Source organism: Magallana gigas, chromosome 2 (genome assembly GCF_963853765.1).
Source record: "Magallana gigas chromosome 2, xbMagGiga1.1, whole genome shotgun sequence".
NCBI lineage: Eukaryota > Metazoa > Mollusca > Bivalvia > Ostreida > Ostreidae > Magallana > Magallana gigas.
The window spans coordinates 12894248-12918569 of NC_088854.1; the positions used below are offsets into that span (position 1 = coordinate 12894248).

General features: G+C 34.0%; 3 protein-coding genes across 5 annotated transcripts; all 3 read right to left on the reverse strand.

Moving 5' to 3' along the window:
* Positions 1–776: 776 nt before the first annotated feature.
* Positions 777–5919, reverse strand: LOC105328037 (uncharacterized). 3 transcript variants are annotated; one of them, XM_011428762.4, is made up of 8 exons: positions 5467–5919; positions 4659–4884; positions 3394–3603; positions 2850–3040; positions 2126–2297; positions 1752–1853; positions 1441–1551; positions 777–1344 (listed from the first exon to the last, which is right to left on the reverse strand). In XM_011428762.4, exons 2-8 carry the CDS (start codon positions 4860–4862, stop codon positions 1054–1056), a joined length of 1281 nt encoding a protein of 426 aa, XP_011427064.3. In that variant the 5' UTR covers positions 4863–4884; positions 5467–5919; the 3' UTR covers positions 777–1053. The 3 variants fall into 3 exon arrangements, with proteins under 3 accessions (XP_011427064.3, XP_011427062.3, XP_065931156.1); XM_011428760.4 differs by having other exon boundaries at positions 5344–5484; XM_066075084.1 differs by lacking the exon at positions 5467–5919 and adding an exon at positions 5083–5220.
* A 610-nt stretch (positions 5920–6529) lies between these two features.
* On the reverse strand, positions 6530–16186 carry LOC105328035 (uncharacterized). Its single transcript, XM_011428758.4, has 15 exons — positions 16029–16186; positions 14863–15013; positions 14395–14532; positions 13928–14070; positions 13478–13682; positions 12864–12959; positions 12281–12376; positions 11501–11778; positions 9759–9933; positions 8699–8854; positions 8516–8562; positions 8198–8408; positions 7600–7722; positions 7105–7200; positions 6530–7000 (listed from the first exon to the last, which is right to left on the reverse strand). Exons 2-15 carry the CDS (start codon positions 15004–15006, stop codon positions 6722–6724), a joined length of 2187 nt encoding a protein of 728 aa, XP_011427060.3. The 5' UTR covers positions 15007–15013; positions 16029–16186; the 3' UTR covers positions 6530–6721.
* A 303-nt stretch (positions 16187–16489) lies between these two features.
* On the reverse strand, positions 16490–20534 carry LOC105328034 (uncharacterized). Its single transcript, XM_011428757.4, has 8 exons — positions 20349–20534; positions 19876–20126; positions 19505–19693; positions 18758–19158; positions 18351–18552; positions 17958–18074; positions 17584–17718; positions 16490–17163 (listed from the first exon to the last, which is right to left on the reverse strand). The coding sequence occupies exons 1-8, from the start codon at positions 20356–20358 to the stop codon at positions 16873–16875; spliced, it is 1596 nt and encodes a 531-aa protein (XP_011427059.3). The 5' UTR covers positions 20359–20534; the 3' UTR covers positions 16490–16872.
* Positions 20535–24322: the final 3788 nt, after the last annotated feature.

The following is a 24322-nucleotide window of genomic DNA, read 5'->3' on the forward strand; positions in this document are numbered from 1 at the left end:
GATTAGCACCATAAAGACTTGTACACAGTTCAATATTTGTGTACAGATAAATAGCAGATGTGAAAAATCAAATTAAATTTGATCCAAGACTAACCAATAACTCCCCCTTTTGAGTTTCCCTCACTTTAAAGCTATACTAGTCTTTTGAAATTCGCAATCATTTTCACAAATTGTCCAAGAATGTCCTGTTCTTTAGGTGAATTCCAATGATCCTTTCGATTGTAATTAATCTCACGCGTTTATTTACTTTATACACATCAGTAAACATACCGATGTGCGTTGCAAAAAGAAACAAAACAAAAAATTCGCACGATATAAGTCAGTAGTATGACATCTGAATATTGTTTATCTAATTTGTCATGCAAGGATAGGTTATTAGATAATTCTTTAATGAGTAGAAAATTCAAGATGTGCGTGTATTCAGTATTTCATGGGATATATTTTCTTCTCCTTGTCCTTCGTATCAATATCTTGTTAACGTCTCAATGGATTATGCGAAAAATGTATGATCAATCCGCATGACGTATTATGTTAACTATTTTTCAATTCATTATTTTTTTTATTAAAGAAAATTCAATGAACCTAATAGCTTTTGAATTTATACTCAAATTAGATAAAAATAAATGCGTAAAATGCACAGAGGGAAATTCTCGTTTGGCAGAATTTGTATAATAGAGTTGTCTAACTTCGGTAATGCAATTATATCGTTTATCCTAGTATAATCTGAGTGAAAGGACTGAATGTAACGAAATGTTTATGCAAGAAAAACAAAAATATAACTTTTCCATTATACTGAATTTATTTCAAGAATTAACAAAAAGGCCAACAATCATAACAAATGATGAAAATACACACCACCTACTTTACATATTATGCTACTTGCAACATGGGGAAGAATCTAGTACACGGTATCACAGTCTGTGTCATACATGTAGATTCAGAACCAGATAAAAGGTTGTTAGGTGCGTACACGTGCGAGTCTACATTATAAATATTAATGATAATAACATTTATAAATATACATTCCTAGTTAATAGATAATCTATAGATATTTCATCTTTTCGCTGCAATAATGGATCCTTTACATAAAACCTTTCCTCGGTCTTGTAACAGAACTGCAGGCCAGACACACATGGACACATATCTGCCGCTATCAGAGTAAAACTCGTATTTATCCGTGTCAACTCTGTCTCCCTCTGACGGCCAAGTAAGCGCCATTGGTGGGTCTTGTACACACATTAACCACAAAATCTCTATACATTTGTCGATGTAGTCACTAAGAACAATGGGAAGCTTTGTATGATCCCATCGGAAATCTCTCTCTATTGTTGTTTCTTTAAATTTCTACAAGGAGAGAAGCATTGGTCACAAGTAAGACCGAGCTAAGGAAAGAAAACTCTGACTTTTGTAATTGAGATACATGTATAACGAGTTGTCTACCTTGCAAAGTTGAGGTACAGACATGGTAGCCACTTCTTGCCGCAATCCCTTGACGTATTTCATTCCCTTTGATGATAGCATTAATCGTTGCTCTCGTGTTGGCGAATTTTCCTGTAACATAAATCATTCTCATATCCATTGACCAGGAATAAGTTGTCATAGTTACTGTGGCAATTTTTCATTCATCAAAACATTAAGTTTTAAACTGTTCGTAATTTTTAAGATGTTCAAACTTAAACAGAAATGAAAAATACAGTGATAAGTAAATTGTGCGCATGAAGACAAAAATTAAGAATGTATTTATGTTTTACCAGATACGGAAGTTTAATGGGCTGCAGTAGTGGCACTGCTGAGGTTGTGGTTAAGTCCAAGAGTTGCCCGTATGCAGCCGTCTGGCAGTAAGAATAGGCGTACTGAAAGTCAAGTACATTTTTATAGAAGATTGGCTCTAAATCTTACAATTCAGTGTATGAATTCAATACGTTAAATAAATCATTCTGAAATGGTCCAATCAATAAGCTGCGACCTAATGTCAAAATTGTCATTTAGTGACCTACATTCAATGGCATTCACTTTTAATATATTGCTTTATTATTTGATATAAATTTCACTGAAGTATAATAAGAAAGTTTTATATGTACTAGATATGACAAGAAATTGTTTAAAATATGGACCAGTGATTTACCCGTATTATCCGCATGAGGTTATACATGATTTCAGTGTCTTTGCCTTGGTTCCATAGGCTCATCTCATGGTACGCGCCTGCGTACTCCTTGTCCCGGAAGTCTTTGAATCGCTTGGTGATTTTAAGTGCCCTACTGAGTGTTGTATCGTCTTCCTCTGGTCCGCCACCGAGTCTACAAAAGGAAAATCAAAGCTTCACATGTTCTTTTCATTTTGATTGTCGCAACAATGAAAGTGAATGGAGAAGGTTGATTTTAATACCGGTAGGACTGGTGCGAAGTAAATTTATATTTTTGTAACATAACGTTAACATCCCAAAAATACAACATAACGGTGTATTTACACTCTGAATTCTGCAATTCATAACATTCTAACTTGAGTACTTTCATCCTAGAACCGTTTTAACAAGAGCTTGGATTTTATGTACATTTCGAACAGTTGTGTCAAACAGCAATTTGACGTAGGCCTGTTTATTTCATTGCTGGCCACTCAGCAATGGCTCTTTAAAATCATCAAGATTTGTCTGACCTTTGAGCTAAGACTACATATACGCATTTCACTTGAAACCAGCGCCATTTTTAACCTATTTGGATGCAAGAAATAGATAATAACGTCCTACTGAAAGTCCAAGGACTTGTTAAAATGGTTCTATCCATATACAATGGGTTTTTTCCCTCTGATTCAAAATAAAGGGTAAATTATAAACCAAATGGATCAAACAATACCGTTTGGTGAGCTGGTCTATCTTGGACTGCTGGAATTCCACCGTCCTCAGTACGTCTTCAAACTCGCTGATGGAGGACCCGGCCACCGACCTCTGGGTGGAGTCCCCACGGGACGTCTTCTTACTGTGCTTACCGCGGGGGGATACTTCCATGATGGTCATCCTCTTGGGCTGATACCTTTGTGGTAACTCCTGGTAAAAGGGAGCAGGTATCGGTATTACAATTGTTTCGATGTAAGTAAGTTCTGTATTCAGCATAATTATTATAATATAAAAAATTAAGAAAAAAATGTTTTCTTTATATTTAAATATGGTGCGTAAAGATGGTGTGACGATACGTCCATAATTTAGAAATATAGTCCAAACTCATTCATTTCTTTCAATTCAATGGTAAATCTTCTATCATATTGAAGGCTATCCATATATTGAACACTGATTCATTCATAATACTGTGAGTCAAAATCAGAATTTTTTCATAGATCATAATTAGCTGTCAGACGAATAAGGACGAAGTAAGCTGAAGTAATAGCTACATGCATACTAACCGCCTTATTCTGCATACCCATCAGCATTTTCTCAGAGCGTTTCAATGAATTATATTCGTACAGAGATGTTCCGGAAGTGTATTTATTGATGCTCGGCTCCCGGCATGCCACCATCAATACTTCCTTCAGTCTGCTTTTTGCGCCGGTTTCCGGACCATGGCGGGCGCTTTTCTGCGTTTCCACAATTCCAGATATCAAAACATCTTGGTACTTAAATAACAAAACAGAGAGAGTTATTTTGAGGTTTTAAAACGTGATTTTATCAGTAGCACAATAAAAGCTTTAAAGTGCAGTTTCAAAAGCACGCACAAAAAATAAAGTGCAATCTATTGCAAACCATAGGCAGGTAATTTCCTGCTGTATGAAAGGTTTTGTCACTTGTATTCAAATCTTTTTGGAATATTAAATCAAATTTCTGGTTTGAAAACTCTTAAATACATTAACACATTTAGGTGTAGACTCATTTGAAACCGGGTTATGCCAATGACATGCAAGTTTTACAAATCCTCAAGAAACCAATTATGTGTAACTATCTAAAAAATCATAAAATACACATTGTTTACAAAGTTTTATTTATTTCACTCCAGAAATAAAGTGATTGCAAAAATAGAGCTTCGTATGTTTTGAATATATAAGGCAAACTTTATTATCTGAAAAATCGAAGGAACTTGTATTCGAATTCAAGCAAGCTGTTTAAGCTTGAAACACTAGAGTTTTCTGTCAACAGAATTTCCCGATCATTAATGCACTGGTCATTCAAGAGAGTGATTAAATGTCAAATTCTATAAGTGGTTAAAAGCGGCATGGTTAAAATCTAAAATAAAGTAGAATTGATTTAAAGTTTATCATACATCTCGAGTAAATATGTTCATATAGTATAAAGGAAAACAACGAGAACGGGACTTCGCGTGCAAGGTTTAATTCATTTTCGGGCCTTGCTATAAATGTTTGGTAAGGGAATTGGTGTTTAAGCTTTTAAAGTTTTCACTTTGACGCGTCAATATATATGTAATTAAAAAAATGGAAAGTCAATTGTGGTTCTCAGTGGGTGTTTATAAACCGACTGATCAGTTTTGTACCACTGAATGATATATATACAACCAAATTCGTCATTTGCCCAATGTGCATGCAGAAGCACACTCATATTTCAATGATATATAAATAAGTGATTGAATCAAAATTGATCATTTCACCATTGTTTATGTACTGAATCTACACAAATTAAACTCGCAAACAGACACTATATTAAATGTAAATGGACTCACCAGTTGTGGATACCGTTCTTTAAGAAGCTGCTCAGCTTGCACCAGCCCCACGTATTCCAGTTTGGCCGCCTCTAGTTCCTCTTTTGAAACGTATCCTTCAATTTCTTGGAGAGTCTTTTGAATGTTGCTCCGGGCATGAGTCTTCAGGGAGGGCAGGTTAAGATCCGGTGCCCGCTTTGCCGTAGATGTGACGGTTTTATACATCTCTCATAAGTTACCCACAGGACTGCGAATGGATAGAAAAAACTAATTAAAACAGTTCTGGCCAGTCATTGATTCTTTTACACTGATCGAAGACTAAAGCTCTAACTAAATACTCTCTTATGTAAGACGATTAGATCGCTTTTGAGTTTTAATAAAGTGTTACCTTTGAAAGATTTTTTTGAATCAATAGGAGAAATATTTACTTTGCTAAAAACGTTACCTCTTTATCTATAATTTTGGCAAGCAAAAAGATTCGTGAGAATTTGTTCTAGATAACGTCCAGACCTTAGAAAATTGGACAGTAAAATGTATGTTTGAAAATTCAGCCCGATTTATCAAATATATATCACCCTCTTAACATATACGTTTGGGTCTTTACAAATATGAGTTCCTAGCTGAAAACGAATTAAAATTTATGACGCATACATATATGGGTTCTTTAGATTGACTAGATGTAATATGGCGATGAAATTTGACTTACCAATAACTGGATAAAAAGTAATCCTTGAATTCTATTGATCATTTGAATAAAATCAATACAGAAAGACACATCCAAATAGGTTAAATCAGATGAACTATCAATTCCCAATTGCTTAAGACTTACCGTGGCGTGACAGTCACAGCTATTTTGAAGCAGATATCATTTAAATAGTAACAGTTCAACGGATTGCTTCTCTCAGGGGGTCACAGAATATATATCTTCGGATTTCCAAACAAAATATGATCTTCTTGTGGTTTAAATAGACCAAGAGAAAAAAAGGGAATCCGGTGGACGTCAATAATTAGAAGAACTGAGCATGGCTGGTTGATAAGATCTCTATAAATATTTGTATGAGGCCTTTGTTTGCCTGCAGTGACCTGGAGTAAAACCTCGGATACACTACGAAAGCTTTCCCTGTCCGTGCATGGACAATGTTTCTCGGGATTGTGTGCTTCTTGGTAACCATGCAGTAATGAAACAAGAAGGTTAAATGAATTTCTTGATAAATCACAGGGAAATTGATTTCCTACATAATAACAAAGAATATAAATGTGCTTTAAACGAGGTGCTGGCACATTAATTTCACTAGCAGTGCCTTAAAGGAAACACGTTTGTCATTGAAAATTGCAGGAAATTAAATACACGAATACATAACTACCTTAAGAGTGTGTTGCTGCTCGTTTTTAAATTCTTACACAGAAATAACATTTCCAGAACGATCTGTGCAGACGTTAAGTTGGACCAAGCTGTAAGTGGGACCTAGGGGTTTTTTTGTTAACCCTGATCGTATCACATCTGTCAAAGACAGACATATACACTATGGACTCATGCCATGCTAGTTTTTTTAAAGTTGATTGCTACAATAAGGATCGTTAATGTATTTATTGTGGACATTAACTCTGAATTATAATGATAACAAAAGTTTGTGCATATATTCAGAGAAGATTTAACATATGTTTTCCTCCAAATAAAGCATTTTACATCTTTTGATTTGCTGTAATGAATATCTAATACAATATATTTTCAATCACTTATGCCGAAGATTTCGACTCGAATTTTTTTTTTACATAAGAAACATTGTATCACACTCAGATTGGATAAAATATTTGACCAAAATTAAAATTAAAAAGAAAGAAAGAAGCTGTAACTACGTGCTCTTTGTCGGAAAGTATGAAATAAATCGTGCAACCTTGATAATGTTTTATTAATTGACCTTGTGTTGATTACGAAACGGCCACACAAATGACATAATATGTGTAAGGATCAAACAGATGAAATATCAACTGCTGACTCTCACTTCTATCTTAAGTACTACACAAGCTGGACTTTGATAACCTATGAAATTGAGTCTCGTATGTCACGTGTTACAAAAGAGTGCTCAGTATGGCTGTACAACACCTTTCGACAGCAAGGCGCCGTTCTCGTGTAAATACAACGCCGGCCACACGGTATAATGGACCCTTTTGCCATGTTTTGTGTACACTTTTACGTGTTCATTTATTTCTGATCCTTCCTCGGGCCACGATAGTTTCATGGGCGGGTCCTGGATAGAAAATAACCAACACAATCGAACACAACTCTCCACATAGGCCATGATCTCCTTCGATTTATCCCATCCAGTTTCCATAAACCCTCCTCCATGTTTGTGCCAAAAGATCTGTTCAAGAAGTCAGAAAAAGTCAAAACGTCTTTTAGCCTTGGTTTCAGTTTTCAACTGATTCTATTTCTAGAGTGAGACAGTGCAGAAATTTTTGTTTTTACCTCTTGGACCGCAGGAACTGCGTACACGCCAGTTTCATGTTGTATCCGATGTACCTCTGGTTGTAATTTCCTATCTGTCTCGGGATCTACATGTGCCTTTGGAATGGATGAAAATTCTTATCTATGAGTTAGCAAATAGAAAAAAGTAGGGTACACTATGCATATAATGATTTACCAAATGACTACCTTTTGAACATGCGAGCTTGGTTATTCTAGAAATTCTTTGACATACAGGGTGTAGATAGTATGATATGCTTTAATTTCAGTAAGCAGTGACTTTTGTCGTTTAAGTATGGTGCATTGAAAATACAGTTCTGAATCAGGTATGTGTACATATGGACTGTTGAACTTTCAATATATGTATGGTCAAATAATATTTTGTCTGGCTGCGACATCGATCATAAAATATGGTTATTTTTTCGTCTTGTTTATTTTTCTTTTTTGATAAAAACATCGTAACTTTTCAAGGGTCGGAAAGCATACAGAGTTCTATACCTGTTGAAAATGAGAATTTCCATCTTCATCAATCGTCGCAGAGACTCCTAACGGGTAAACCAGTGTCTCCATTATTTTGGATCGATGTTTCTTGGCTTCATCACGACACAATTCATACACCAACTGTAACCAAATATTTCTAAGCGTCTCAATATTAATCGAAACAAAATCACATGCATGTATAACGTAGTTCTGACTTTAAAAAGATGAAATACAGGGAAATATTCGTCCCCGTTTTATTTTCGCTCATGCCCTCGACGCCAGCGGGCGTATAAATTTATGCCTGGGCGAATTTCAATGTTTCAGATTATCTCTCTTTCAACACAACTTTTTTCGAGCAAATACAAGACGGGAAGAAACCCTTCACAAATAAAGAAGGCCAAAAATAACCCCGTATACAGTATGTCAGAATTTTGTGAGTAAAGATTCATTCAAATCATTATTTCTTTTGTTGTTAACATAGATCCGTATATAAATATATGCCAATATAGGTTTATTATACAATGGAAATGACCTAGAGTTGTTTTGTGGGGAAACCTGTCCACAGCCTTTATTATGGCAACACAAAACAGACAAAGAAAATGAAACGGAAACTCACATGCAAGATTGTACTCAGTTTCTTAACTATTTCCTCTTCCATAACTATCATTCCAGTTTTCTGTAAGGCCTTGTATGCGGCGGACCACTCATTGTGGTAGAGTTCCTTGTAACTCTCAGCTATCTTGTCCGGACTAATGGCTTCCATTGGATTTACTGGTGATCCAAAATTGTCTCTCCAAATTTCTTCCCCAATTGTACTAAAACTTACACTGAAAATTGTGTTTGATTTTAAATCTGGTTTTTTTTTTGTCATTAGTAACTACTTTAATTTCTATATTCATTCAGAAAATATTTTTGATTTCAAGAATTGATTTACCTTGTTTTATTTTCACTCGATTTCACATCGTCGGATTGAACTTGGTCCTTTATACATGTAAAGGAGAATACAGAAGTATGAATAAAATGACACCTTTTCAATAAAATTACTTCTTTGCGAGAAATGTTTTGATAATTACCATAAACTAAGTAATCCGAATTCAGATGTACGTGTAATACATACGTGACGGTGTATATCTGGTAGGAAGGTCTGTCGCTGGAGGAAATGGTTGTACTCTTTCAGTAGATGGTGGAACTTCTCCTCTCCGTCAGCCTTGTATTTCAGCACCTCCCTCAAATGTCGGGACTGGGCAGCCTCCAGTAATCTCATAATATCTTTCTGTAGATGTGGAAGTTAGAGATGTTTTATATGGTGGCATAGTTCTGCCACTAAATGGATTTTATATAGGCATGCAACATGAATGATCTTTAAGAATTTATTTTAAAACATCATGCATGAACTACGGTTACCATATCGCACAGTCTACACACGTGCATCTTATTCTGGTCGACATACAACTTAATTATGCTGACCTGCAACTTAGTTATATAACATACTGGTATGTCAGTTTCTTATTTCTGATAAAAGTACAGCAACATCAAAAAGTGGTATGGTGACCAAAAAAAACCGATTGCTTTCCAACATAAATACTGCGGATTTACATGTATCAATATTCGTTGAATGCCAATTTTCGTTGATTTCGTTGTTAAGCCAACATTTGCATTAATAGGATCATCGACCACGAATTTACGTATCCTTGAAACTATGGTTTTCACTTCATCCACGAATTTGATACCCACGAATATTAATGAAAATCCCAGCTTTGTGATATGCATAGGCGTCGGAACCGGGGTATAAGCCCCCCCCCCCCCCCCAACTTTTTTTGCAAAGTTATACCTAACCATTAGAAACATAGCATGATAGAGGGTTCAGCCCCCCCCCCCCCCCCCACTTTTTCTCGCGGGAAAGATTATTGTTCCTAAAATTACCTCGAAAGATGGAGAAGTTGGATTCAGAAGCATACAACCCCCCCCCCCCCCCGAACCCCCCCCCCCCCCCCCCCCGGATTAGGAATTTCAATGATTTTGGGAATTACTTTTTCTCACTATTTCTGAGGATTAGTCTAGCCCCCCCCCCCCCCCCCACCACACACACACACACACACTTTCAATTTGCTTCCGACGCCAGTGATATGCATATTCTCAATGCACTGAAAGTGAAGGAAATTCTTTTGCTGTCCTACCTGTACATCAGGAGAGAGTAGAGGTAGACTCTGACATATAGCTTTTAGTTCTCTCATGGCGATTTCAACGTCTGTCGAGCTGAAGTCGCTCTCGTAATATTTACCGAAATGGAGTTTGTCGATCACTTTCTTCAAATATTCGTACTTATCCGACATTTTTATTAAATTATAACTGCTGCCACATTAAAAGTCTAAAGGCATTCTTCCAGTCGGAAATCTGTGGAATGAAATGTCGACAAATTATCGATAGATTTGGTTTGTTTCGGAGATTTTTAAGGGGATGTGGTTTATATTCAGAAAAATTAAGTAAACTTGAATAAAAAATATTAAGGGACGTAGAAACCTTTCGGTAATAAGTTATTTTTCAAATTCATGATTATAATATTGGATACATAATCTGTTTAAAGTCGGTACGTACCTCGATTCTTGACTACAACCATGTACACGTTTTGTTTACTAGAATACAACTGCTTGATTGTTTGAGGCATAATAGGGGCATTGCATTGTGATATAATGGATTGACTACATATGCATGCATTGTGAATTAAAAGGACATCGAATTGAGAATCTCCACATTATTTCATAACGTCCATTATTTTTAATATTCTGATTGTTTCTAACAAACTCAACTCTCACTCAATTCATTCACATTGACCTCTCGAGCATGAGATATTTTATTTTCTTTATAGTACAACTCATGGTTCTAAATAAAATTTGCATATTGTCCATGAAAATTTCATAAGATTGATCAGGGAGACGTAGTTTAAGTTGTTGCTTAATAAAATAATTTAATAAAACATTTAAGTTTTTAACTAAATCCCCCGCAAGGAGCCCAGTATTATTCCCTTGTTTCTTGTTCACATGCATCTCCAAAGTGGTATACAAGGCAATACAAAAGAGTCATCTATTCCTCTATCAAACACATCGTTAACTTTACGCTGATCATAAGTAACAGAGATATGAACTTAATTGTAAGGTTTAAATACCGGTAGTTTTTAAAAACGTTGATGTCCGTGAAGGATACAAACCAACATTTACAACAATAGAATAATTTTTGTAAACATCGCACTCATTCCACTCTGGTCTCTCTAAAAGAGCGATAAGACATTTTTGTTTGTTAATTCCTTTTAATCAATGATTTGTGCACATGTACAGCCAGTGTCATCTAAACTGGATGCGAAATATTTGCGTTAAAAATCAATCAATCACAGAATGATAAATGTTTATGATGATGATGAAGATGAGATGGTCGTTTATCGCTGCTTTTTCTAAAATGTTTTTTAAGACTGAGTTTTGTTTTGTTTTTTTTATTATTTACTTTTGCTCATTTTTATTTCATTTTAAGGTAGTTAAGATATTAAGTTCATGATTGTTATCTGTATATTGTACATCATATGTTTGAATATTATTTTATTGCATCATTGTTATATTTACATAATACATCATTTCTTTGAATATTTTTATACAAAATATACAGAAACACTTTCGTCAGATAAAACTACATGTAGTTCTCGCAGAATGCTATTTCAACTCAGTGCAGGTTTCTCTATTTTTCATGCATTGCTATTCCAATTTGTATGAAACTGTCTGCAGTTCTAATACAATATATAGCAATATGATTTTAAAATTTTAATAATAATAATAATAATTAATAATAACTAATTCTAATCAATACCATTTCCCATAGAATTAATCTATATAAGAATTATTAGACAATCTCGTTAATTTCATTCAGTCAATGCTATAACGGTTGAACCACGCCCTTTGCCATCAATGGTCCCTTGTCGTGTAAATACAATGTCGGCCATACAACAAACTTGATATGGGTCCCCCTCTTTGTGAATTCAACCAAATGATCATCCAACGTTGTCTCCTCTTTTGGCCAGTTCAGTTTCATTGGCGGATTTTGAATTGCGAACAGCCAACAGATCTGTACGCATTTCGTGATGTAGCTTGAGATGCCTTTTGATTCGTCCCATTCGTTTCGTTTGATATCGCGTTCATGTTCCATACGGAATATCTGTAAACAAAATCCAGAATCATTGAACGTGATAGAAATAGAACGATAAAATCGTTGGTCCAGTAAACAAACCATATAGTAATACATTTCTTTCCATTAGACTAATAGTGAACTTCAAATACATATCAGAGAGAAAAATGAGAAAGTTCATGTTATTTGTTACATTTATGGAACGTTCATAACATTTGGTACATTGCATGCATGACGTAAATGTAATTTTTGAAGCAATAAAAGAATGTGTTTTACTTGACAAGTTATGCCAAACGATTCATGTAACTATAAACTATGGCTTTGCATATATTTATGAACCTTAATCATTCTGGTAAAAGAGTTCAAACTTGTTTATCTTCTTTTAAAGATCTGTCAGTCAGTTAAGTCTGTATTTTTAACGTGTCTGACATGGTTCTTTAGTTATCCTATCTCTATCAATCTAAGTGCGATATTACGATAACAATGCCACTGAGCATTTCCCCTGTAGTTAGAAATGAAGTTAAGAATCTACCTCTTGAATGGCGGGAATAGCGTAGACACCAGTTTCTCGTTGTATTTGGCGAACCTTTGGTTTGAGAATTTCTTCAATGTTTGGTTCAACGTTTGCCTAGAACACGGAAAAAAGCCGATTTCAAACTTGTTCATATCACATCTAGTACGTGTATTTCAAAGAGAGAAATAAAAATAATGTCTTTAGGTTGGATGGTCGAGGACATTTTTAAACTATATTAATCTTCCTAAGAAGAAAAGCTTTGTATAAACCTATAGGAAAAGAACAAATTGTACTCGTAAATATTTACTAAGCACAAGTCATGGCGTTAAGAGTAATATTTTATTAAGGAGGATCTGATTGTTAATTTATTCACCATCAAGCCTCCTTATAATAAACGAAACCAATGTAATAATCAATGCATCATACAAATAGTAAGCAGATACTCAACAATAAAATACTAAAATCTTTAATCGTTTTTTTTATCTGCAATGATTTGATTTTTAAGTAATTTCTAAATTCTGCAGTATGGGAGTTTGACGAATCCGAATTTCATCGTAGGCTTTTAATACTATAATAGCATTTCTACATTTGTAGTTCTTACATTGATGGTGGCCTGGACACCGGTGGGGTACACCAGAGTTTCTCGTATCTTATGTCTGTGTTCTCTCGCCTGGCGAACACAGAATTCATAGCATAACTGAAACAAAGAGGCATTTAATTAAACATTTTATGTGCAATACCAGTATGAATTTCGTATTCAGGCGTTCACATCTACATTAATTCTCCCTAAAAAGATTTGATGCTCAGAGTAATGGTTCTTAAAGAATAAACCCATGCTTTTATGGATTAGATTGAACGAATTACAATGTTTCATATTGTCTCTCTTTAAACACAATTTTGTCTTGGCGAATTCACGACGGGGCGACACCGTATGCAAGCAAGTGATGAAGGGCGAAAATAACACTGGGCGAAAATAACCCTGTATACAGTATTTTGTATGTATCTAAAGAGAGGTCCATGCATTAAAGTGCACTGAAAAAAATCGAAAAAGGAAAATAAAAAATCTTTCATGATTTGTACTAAAATGTCATATTATTCCACGAGTGAAATCAAAAGTATACAGTAAGATATGAAAAAAATATCACTGTCAAATAAAACATTCGTACAATAAATATTTACTTATCAACTTTATATAATAAAGCTACAGATACGAACCTTTAATATTTTACCAAGTTTTTTCACTATTTCTTCCTCGTCCTTCTTCCCAGATTCCTTCTGTAACTCTTCGTATGCGCATGTCCATTCGTTGTCGTAGAGCTCCCTAAATTGTTCGGCCAGTTTAGTCGGTCTGTTGACGTCACTGAGATCTGTAATGTTTGGGTTACCGTCCGTTAATTTTTCTCCGGCAACTTTGCTAAGTCTGTAAAATATAGATACATCGTCATGTATAATAATCACGTGTATACATACACATATGACCGATAGATACATTAAAACACGTTGACATTGTGTATTAAATCAAACTTGGTGTATGTACTTAATTATAGATAAATGTACAAATGAATCGAATTCTATAAGATTTTTTGTGCTTATTACCACAAAACAATTCACCGTGAAACTTATGTGAAATGAAATGCAAAAGAATGCTGCTCCTTTTGCGTTTACCTATTTTGCAGTTCTTGGATTTGTAAATCCTTTTTTGCTATTTCGTAGTTTTCTTTAGTATTCATGGGTTCTGCTTTTGGGAGTTCATTTTGTTGACGAGTTTTGTCTGCTGATGATTTCCCAGAACCTTTCTGTGACCCAGGCTAAGATTTATATAAAACATTATAAAAGATTTGGTTTACAACATATTTTGCAAAGAACTATACACTACACATCTTCGCTGCCTTTATTTGGGTTGATTTCTAAATGTGCAATTCTCGAATTCATGGTTAATTTCATTTGTCGATTTTATTATATCTTACCGCATTATACAAATAATTGGATTGCAGAAAAAATTATCAAATAAGAAGAGACAGAATCTGACTTCATATACATGTTTTACTATATGTACAATTGTATATAAAATAGATTTTTATATATTTGCTAAAAGGAATTTTTACATATTAGTCATTTTTACGAATACGTACTTTCGATACTTTATCTAGATATTCGTCATACTCCTTAAGGATTTTGTGATATGATACAAAATCGTACTGTTTCTTGAATTTAAGTATTTCTCCAGGACTCTTTGACTCGGCTACTTGAAGGAATTTGATCAAATCTCTCTAAAATAAAAAGATGAACTAATTGATGAAACTATTTGCTATATGCCTCTTTCCTGTTACAGTAATCAACGCAATCATTGTGCAAATGAGCTTCGAAATGGAAGAAATTGACCAATTATTCAAGTATGATAAAGATAACTTTGGCGAAGTTACATGCACAATTTTATAAAGATATTGTTAATTAGTAATTTATTTGCATACAAACTGTAATAATTACACTAGATTGCAAAATATGTTCTATTAACGATATCAATTCATTTCATCTGTTAACACGTGAAAACGGTGATATGTAATCATTTTACATAAGCTGTAGTATTTATAGATGTATACCTGTGCATTAGGTGGTACTGACGGCAGTGCTTGAAAAATAATTGAAAGTTCTCGTTTAGCGGCCTCTACATCACTGATATCTGAATATTTCCCAGTTTCGATGTTTGTCATAAGATTTCTCAGTTTATGGCATCTGTTCGTCATCCTTAACCTGTAAATAATCCAGGTATTCGGATGGTAATTTTGCAGCATTTTTTTTTTCAAAACAAGACTTCTTTCATGAAACATATTAATACAAGAATTCAAACATGTTGATGGGAGTGTGTTCTTTTCATATTATCTGTAGCTCCATGGGAAATTCGGGGTTGACGGTCCGAATTTTCCGCGAAGCTAATACATTGTACTTTTTTCTACTAGGAAATACCGAGCCGCTAAAGGAGGGGATGGACCCTCTCAACTAAAAATATTTATCGACTCGAGGTAAATTCGATTTATCGATATTATCAGAAACGATCACTCCTATCCCACTACCCCTCGTCGCCTTTGTCGACAAAGCATCGGAATAAATCCATTTTTTAATGTCTATTTGTTTTCAACAGATGCCCCCCCCCACCCCCCCCCCCCCCCCCGGCCACACCCCCACCTCTGAACGTTTATTTCTCTCAAACCATTTCAATGGTACATGAGGTAGAAAAAAAAAATATTTACAAATGTACAAATGCAGGGTCAATTTAGGAAATGTAAAGAAATTAAACAAGTTGAGCTATTTTTTTTTAACAAATATGGACATTTTTTAATGAAATATACCATCTATGGTATTCATAAATGTATTCATAAGATTCCAGAATTTATAAGTGTTAACATTTGATGAGAAATTTTCCTCAATTAATTTGATGCGGAATAAAGAAAATGCCTGACATTCCAAAACATAGTGGTATTCGTCACCCAGTGTTTTTATTAAATAATAAACAAAGTCTATGACATCTTTCTATGTTACTCTATCTTCCAATTTCAATTGGTAATTTATGATTACAGGTTCTAAGAGTTTTGTAAATATGACACTTAAATCGTTTGGCAAAGGCTCTGAGTCAACGGGTTATTAGCTTAGCTATTTTCATTTTTTACAATTTTTGTTTTTTACTTTTTTTGTTTTGTAAATATACTTTCTACAATTTGCTCCAGTGTAATCTACTAGTGCACACAGTCACAAGATGATACAAACTTACCTGAGCTTGTCACGATCTACTTCCTGTTTCGGTTTTACCTGGTTGTCAAGGCGACATCAAGACAACATCTATATGCGAGGCTCCTCGAGGGATGTCCTAAAGCTACTAGCTAGGCTTGTGTTATCGTATTGATCATCAATGTTAATTCCTTTATAAACACCTGCAATTGAGGCTGTCCTTCGTGTATCATTCTACACTAATTCTAGCTATTTCTATATCTGTTTGAGACAAATACTTTAATACTTTAAATCTTTTTAAAGGACCATCATACATGTATACAACAATATCGAAATAGCGGCAAATATTGATCTACTTGTATTTGCAAGGAAGGATAACTTCACCTGTTTTTGGCATCGTATAATGATAAAATGCATATATCTTTAATTGAATAAATACTACAGACCGTGTCCATCACATATTGTATACCAAAAAGGCCATAGAAATTTTAAAACAAAAACATCTATAGTATGATTATTTATTTCATTAAGTAGTTTTTTTTAAAATGATTCATATCAAGATTTACAAATCTTTAATTGCAAGTACATGTACATGTACATGTTACCAGGAACTTCCGTACTCTGATAAGATGTATACGTATTTACATGTATTTGCTTCAATTTACTTTGCAAGTTCTCTTTTGTCAGTTCGGTTGTGTTGAACTCACACTAAGTTGACGGAAACAATACACATGAAATGATTTATGTGTATCTTTGTACAAAATAATCGTACAATATCATGCATTCTCTTCTTTGGCAATAAATAAATTATTGAACAAACTATATCACAGATTTGCAAGACCGTGTATCCATGGAGATTTCATAAAAATCTCATACGCATCATTTGATTAACGTTCATTTGGCAGAATATACCCTTTGCTCACTATTGGTCCCTTGTTATGTAATAGCAGCAACGGCCAGACGCAAATTTTCACAGTGTTACCGCTGGTTTTGTAACATTTGTAATAGTTGGTATTAATTGTCTCCCTTTCTGATGCCCATGTGATCACCATGGGCGGATCTTGTATGCACATTAACCACGTGATCTCAATACAAGCATCAACATATTCCAGTATTGGTTTTGGCAACTGCCTCGGCTCAAGTTGAAAGTTTTTTCTTAAATCTTGCGCTTTAAAAATCTGTCAAAAAGATAATATACACATGTATAGTTGGTCACTACTCAGTAAAAATGTATGTTAAAATACCTCATACTATTTCAATAATCGCTTTGTGAATTAACGGGTTAGTTACATCAAATCACAAACTTGTCATGGCAAATATCATTTCAACTTCAACTTATAATTTCCTTTTTTCTGAACTAAAATTTAAGAATAATATAATACATGTCATTAATCATTTTTTGTGACAGGAAAAGAAAAGAAAACAATATACCCAGGTTCCACATCGTAACACAAGATTGGTTTGTAATAAGGATAAAAATAGTAACATTGATTACATAACATACATTTCTGTACGTGGGGATTTAAAAAAAACGATTCTTGAATTAACTCCGTTTAGATGTATATACGTATTGTTAGTATATGATAATGCACACTGACCTCCTGTAAGTCTGGAACTGATTTGAGCCCCGCGGCCTTTCTGAACTCCTTGGAATGCCTGTGACACAAGGATTGCAGCGCCTTTCCTTCGCTCTCACTTAGTCTTAAATTGATTGAACCAATCGATGATGTCAACTGTAGAAAAAGTAGTCAAGATGCTTAATCAAAATTAATCAAATTTTGGTTCAACTTTAAACAAAAAAAATACTAACAAAAAAGTCAGTCACTATGTATATTTAAGCTAGAATATGGGCATTTTTCTAAAAAAAATTCTGCCAACCACAATTCACACAAAGGTAAGAAATGAAGCAATTCAATAGTTTTAATTCTTTCTTTGAATTCATTTCATAATAACGTGTACTAGTATTCCATACCGAATTGTTTGGTGACTTGTTTGGGTAGGAGACCGGGTGCAGTATGTGCATCTTCATTGATGATGTCAAGTCTTGTAGCTGACTCTCCGACGTTGTCTTACAGAAATCAAAGGCTAACTTCAGGTAGCAATAAAAAAATGTTCAGAACTTTACTTAAGAAAGTGTGTAAATTATTTATATGTTAATTTCAGGATTAACATAAATCTGATCAGAAGTCTTTCAACAGTGGTAGCGGATACTAATATACCTTATAATTCTATATCATAAATCGTTAAAATAATGCAATGAAATTATTAGAGTCTTGTAATTTTTTCCGCAATTTCAAGACTTTTAATTACTGAAGATTTTATATGTGTAATAATTTTGTCAGAAAAAAAGATAGCTAGTACGTACCCTAAGTATTTTAGACAGAACTCGCAGGCATTCTTCCTCCGGAAACCGGAGCTTTTCGTTGAAAGATTCGAATGCTTCGGACCATTCCTCATCGAATAACAGACCAAATTTCTCCCCGATCTTTGTAGGCCGGTTTTTGTCGCTCAGGTCAGCCATGTTCGGGTTTCCGGCTAGCAGCTGTTTGCTGGCAAAGCTACTTAATCTGCAAAATATATCAGTATTCGTGCATTTCTTTGCAACATAAAACACATGCAATTACAAAAAATGTATCTTTCTTCCTAATTGCTGTCAAATACACGTAATCATAAAATTGAATGATAACAATGATGAACTGCTTTGGTGACATAATAATTTCTTATTTTTTAAAAATCATTGAGAACATCGATATATTCATAAAGAAAGCAAACCTCGTTGTGAGCTCTTCAATTTGCATCTCCTGCTGTTTGACTTTCCGCTGCAGACGATCATGTTCCTCTTTCGATAAATAAATGGCGCCTCCGGATCCGCGCTGCACATTTTTAGATCTTTGCGCAGACGGCGGTCGGTTGGATGGTGTTATACTTCTATTAAAGGGACTGTCTATGATGGAACCTTTGATGAAACTCTTACTGAAGTCTGGCTTTGTTGCCGTGGCTTTATTCCCATGATGCAGGGGTTTAGTCGTCACCTCCTCAACAGGGTGCATTGCTCTCATTGGACCTCCTTTTGGGGGAGGTCGGTGATTTTGGCCTTGGTTGGAATTGCGTCTAACGAGGAAAGAACCACTAAAGTTTTGCTGCAATTTTTTTTCACGTGGCGTGCCATCGGGCTGAAAATGTCAAACATATATATGCTTATTTATTGATTTGTGTTGGGTTTTTTAATACATGTAACGATACCGTATAATTAGTTTGTTGTTGTGGGGTTTTTTTTTTGGGGGGGGGGGGTCGGGTTATTTTTTCTTCTTTTTTTGCAGGTCAGCTTTACAATTAATTCCGAATTATTCAATGTTTTTCACGATTTCTTTTAGATCTGTAAAGTAATTTTAATATTTAAATTTCGTAGAGGATATAAACCTAAGCGGAAAAAAACCCATTTCGCACCAACATTCAATATGCAAAACAACACCATGTATTTGATAGATACAATGTATAAACATTCCAATATAGACCTACATTCGATTTATTTAGGTCATCGTACGCTTTTGCTGACCGCTGTAAAGCGTTTAATTCTCTTAAGGCGTCATCGGCAAGGCTCCATAACTGTGTGTCCCTTGATTTTTGTATGATATGAAAAAGCTGTGGTCCCCAGAGATCGTCTACTTTGGTGTTCGGTCTTGGTTTTAGTTCCGATGTTTTCTGAAACTGATAACGATATTTTTAAATTAGAAACAGTAAAATCGCGGACAATAAGCCACCCATCCCCGTAAGTCTTTGTAACATGTACATCCTTTACACGTTATGATTGTATTTTTTTTCAGAAGTTTTTCCTTCTTTTATTTAATCATGACATGTGCAATGTAATTTAAGATTTCCTACCAACTAACCGTCTTATAGTCTAGCTGCTTAAGTTTCTTCTCCAAGTTCATCAGTTCTGTGTATTCCATATTTGCCATCATAATCATACTCTGTTCCACGTGCTGGCCCATTTTGTTCAGTAGTTTGTCAATATTGGTCCTGCTGTGTTCCTCTAGTCCTGCGGGTTTGATGTCATTTGTTCCGAGTCCGAACCCCTTTCCAGAGGAACCATGTCTTGGTGCTTTAATGTTACGACCAAAGGAAGACCTCAACACGACCCCTGGTAAAAATTGGAACATAACAATGAGATAGGTACGAATAACATCTCATTAAAGAGTGAAACAATATGGTAATGTTATTTAGTATTTTATAAAATATCTCCTCAATTTTTTTTTATTATAAAAAAATATCTAAGTATTTTGTCAATGTACATGCGTATCTCTATATATCAAACGCTTGATGGTTGTCAATGTAATTACTGTCTACTTTCGATTTCACTTACCTTCAGCCATACTTGATACGAGAAGCCGAATCTCACCAATAGTTGACCTTTATGATCAAGTCGATTTATTGAGAAAATGTGTACACAAGATTTAGTAGAATGCTTTTCTATTTTTATCGTATTCCTGAATCATACCTGGATATAACTGGATATAATATCTAACATATTGGAGATTTAAATGTTCAATATCACAGGTAAACTAAAAAATCAATAAACTGGGGCACATTAAGGAAAAGACTTAGACTCAAAGAATTTATGGAAAGAGAGATAACTCTAGATCTTGTTATGCGATATATGTACTAGTATATTGGTACATGTAAGTTGTATGGTAAGAAGAATATGTACATGTAGAAGTTTTATATTTGCAGGTACAATATGTACCAGATGTTCCAGTTAGGTTGCCCAAAGTTAATTCTACATTTAACGTCCATGTGCGGATCCAGAAAATTTTACCGGGGGGGGGGGGGGGGTCCGAGGCGTATGGTAAATTTATAATGTAAATTTAAAGAAATTTGAATTCGAGAGGGGGTCCAGACCCCCCTTACCACCACCACTAACGTTGATGTGACCACCTTCAAAACACCAACCCTTCGAGACAGGGCGATAAAAATTTTATTCATTTATATTCAATTCAATTCAATTCAATGGTTTATTGACATCACCATGTTGGCATACAGTCAAAATGAAATCAAATGACAGACAAAAGAAAATTGTAGCATAAAGGCTACAGCATGCAATACAGTTTTATACAATACTTCATAGTCATGGAACTGTTTTCTCTGCATAAAACATTTATCCAAGTAGATACATAGACGTTTTGTAGTATTATAACCACATGGATTAACAATTTCTTTTATGGGATCAATACCACAGTACAATTTATCATTGAAAATAATACAATAATGAAATCGAAGATTGTCATACACAGGACAGTAAAGTACATAATGTTTTTCATTTTCGACTAATAATTTACAAGCATAGCATAAACAATTTTCCTTTGGGATAATTGGTTTACAATATCTACCTGTTTCAATGAATATTGAATGTGCACGTATTCTTAATCTTCTAGCTGGGATCTTTCATGCTTTTTCAAGGAAAACTTAAAGTAATCTTGCAACTTGTACTCGTTAGTATTTAATATTTTACTGTAAAAATTAAGTTTTCTGGAGTTAGAGGATGAGATTTTGTTCAATTGCTTAAAGATCTTATCAAATAAAAATTTTATTTAACTTAAACCTCAAATCCTTATGGGAAATATCTAAAGATGTTAAGTTTAGTTTTTGTTGGAGATTAAAAATCTTGTTTTGCCATGAAGTATAACTCTTTTTCGAAGCTAACTCTTTGTCTTCTTTAAAAGCTGATACTAACAGTGCATTATTATACATGTATGTGGTATTTGATTCCATAATTCTTAGTCTGATATAGTATTTAAACATGTTTTCATAACAAAAATAGTAAAGTGGATAAAAACCTAGTTCAGCATTGACTGCTAAATTTGATGCTTTTCTATGTACACCTAGAATATCTTTGAATATATGATTTTGAATTTTATATTAATACAAATTTTTATATTAATACAAATATAGTGAGCATTCAAGCTTTATGTAAACTAACTATCTAATTTCTTTCCTATCAGTTTTAAAGACAATCCAATTAAGAACCGATTATAATTAAGGAACAAGGAATCATTCTTTGAGTATTATGAGGTGATAATTTCGGTCGGGGCGTGATCAAATCCAAAAAAGTCCGAAGGGCTTTATGATAGATTTGATCACGCCCCGACCGAAATTATCACCTCATAATATTCAAAGGATGATTCCTTATTACTTATATTTATATAATTTTATACCATCGTACAATTAAATATTTAAATATGAATAAGCAAACCCTACTGGCGCCTCAATTTGGCTTCATTTGAAGTTATGGGTTATATAATACAAAATCGATACGTAGCGTTATCACAGCCAAAGACACTGGAAAATGTAAATATTCCATAATGTGCCCTAAACATTTCGTATTTCTACAGATTTACAGTTATAGTCTGTCCCTAGTTATTGCCTCCATCACTTTTTGATGATTTTTAATAAAAATACACATACATGTGAAAGAAAAACAGTTGAAATCGACAAAAAGGAATATATCCAAGATAGCTTCATTGAACAATTATTATTTTTCACTCATAAAAGTTCACAGGAACGAAAACAAATTTCTAACGGAGATTTATAATGGGAAATGTTTACATCCTTTCTCCATTCGGAAGTACTCGGGATACCTAGCGCAATTTTTCAACGTTATCATCCGGGATTATTAATGGCTGATGCAACGCATAATCCCCGTAGACTTTCTATTTTTGGATGTGTATTGAAACCTGAAGTGGTAGAGGGGGCGTTTCAAAACAGATAATCTGGACATTTTTGATGTTAGTGGATGAACGTAGTTTGAGCACAAAGGTATTTATGATTATCGAAATATCAAGCAAAAAGTGGTGGAAGCAAAAACTCGTGACAGAGTATAGTATTTTGCATTAAATCACACTTGGAAAAAACTGACAATGTGTCCAAAACCTATGCGTGCGGGTAACGGTTAGCATAGAATTAACTTTGGACAGCCATATATACTATAGCATACAAGTACGACCACACTACTATTAAATCAGTTCAGAGGATGTACATGTATTTGTGTATTTCTAAAATTCGGTAGTGGTAGTTGTTTTTTTTAAATTCACATCTTCTTTCTAGAAACTTTTTAAAAAAAAAATGGGCGATCACCATGTTACAACGACGCTTAATCGACCTTTGACAATTATCATATTTGGTCAAATCAAGCTCTAACCGATTCTACAATATGTAGTTTGTAGTGATTTGCCACATGTAATGTGATGTTATGCCACGTAGATCGGATTCCAATGATCAGAGCATAACAACTTAAAACAGTATACCAATGACATTTAAAGGAAAAGTAACTCTTGAAATTCTATTGACCATAAGTTCTACGTATACAACACTATTAGAAATTTGAAATATTTGGATTAATGAATTATATGATTTTAAATTTTTAAATGAAAGGAGTGTGGCGAACAGGGCGTTAGATTGAAACAATGAAGACAAACGATTTTCATAGGTAGTTATAATATGCATGTGGTATTCTATTTTATACATATTGATTATTATATAAATCTGATTAATGTAAATAAATTGCGTGATTTTGTAAACATAACAGATAGAGAATTCCAAATCATTTAACACGGCCGGCGATTTTATCACTCTTGATTTTTTTTATTAGAAATGTCAATACACTCCTTGAAATGTAAGTTTTCTTTATGATTATTTGACATTGTAATTTTTTCGTACAAATATCTTTAACAGGCTGTCATGTTGTAAATTTTGAATTTACCAGGTGGCAGTAAATACAAAATTTACAACATGACAATCAAAATTCAATTGTTGTACTTTATCTAACGAAAATAAATAACTTTATTGTTTGTGTTATATTTTATTAGCATACATTAATTAATCTATAAGGTCATTTAAAAACTGCTGTGAATTTGCGATGTATAATAATGATATATAATATAATAAAAATATCACACAGGTTAGAAGTAAACTGCTGTGTCAGTATTTGGGCGGTATATAGGCTGGAAGTCAACCGCTGTGTTTAAGAAATATATGTATATGGATAAGCCATTAATTTAAACATTATTTATGCTATTGATTTGTTGAGGATATATTATTTTTTATACATCTTGTTCAATCATCTGGCTTAATCTAACTCCATAGTTCTCAAATTTTTGTTGTGCCTACTGGTTCTCAGGTATACATAAAATATAATTATTACATAAAAACACATTTTCTGGTTGAATTCTGAATCATTATATAATTTATGTATATTTATTCCAAATTGTATATTATCAGGCAATTTAGGGAACTGTTTTAGCTTTAACCAAGTATATACTTAAACCAATGCTGCACTAATTT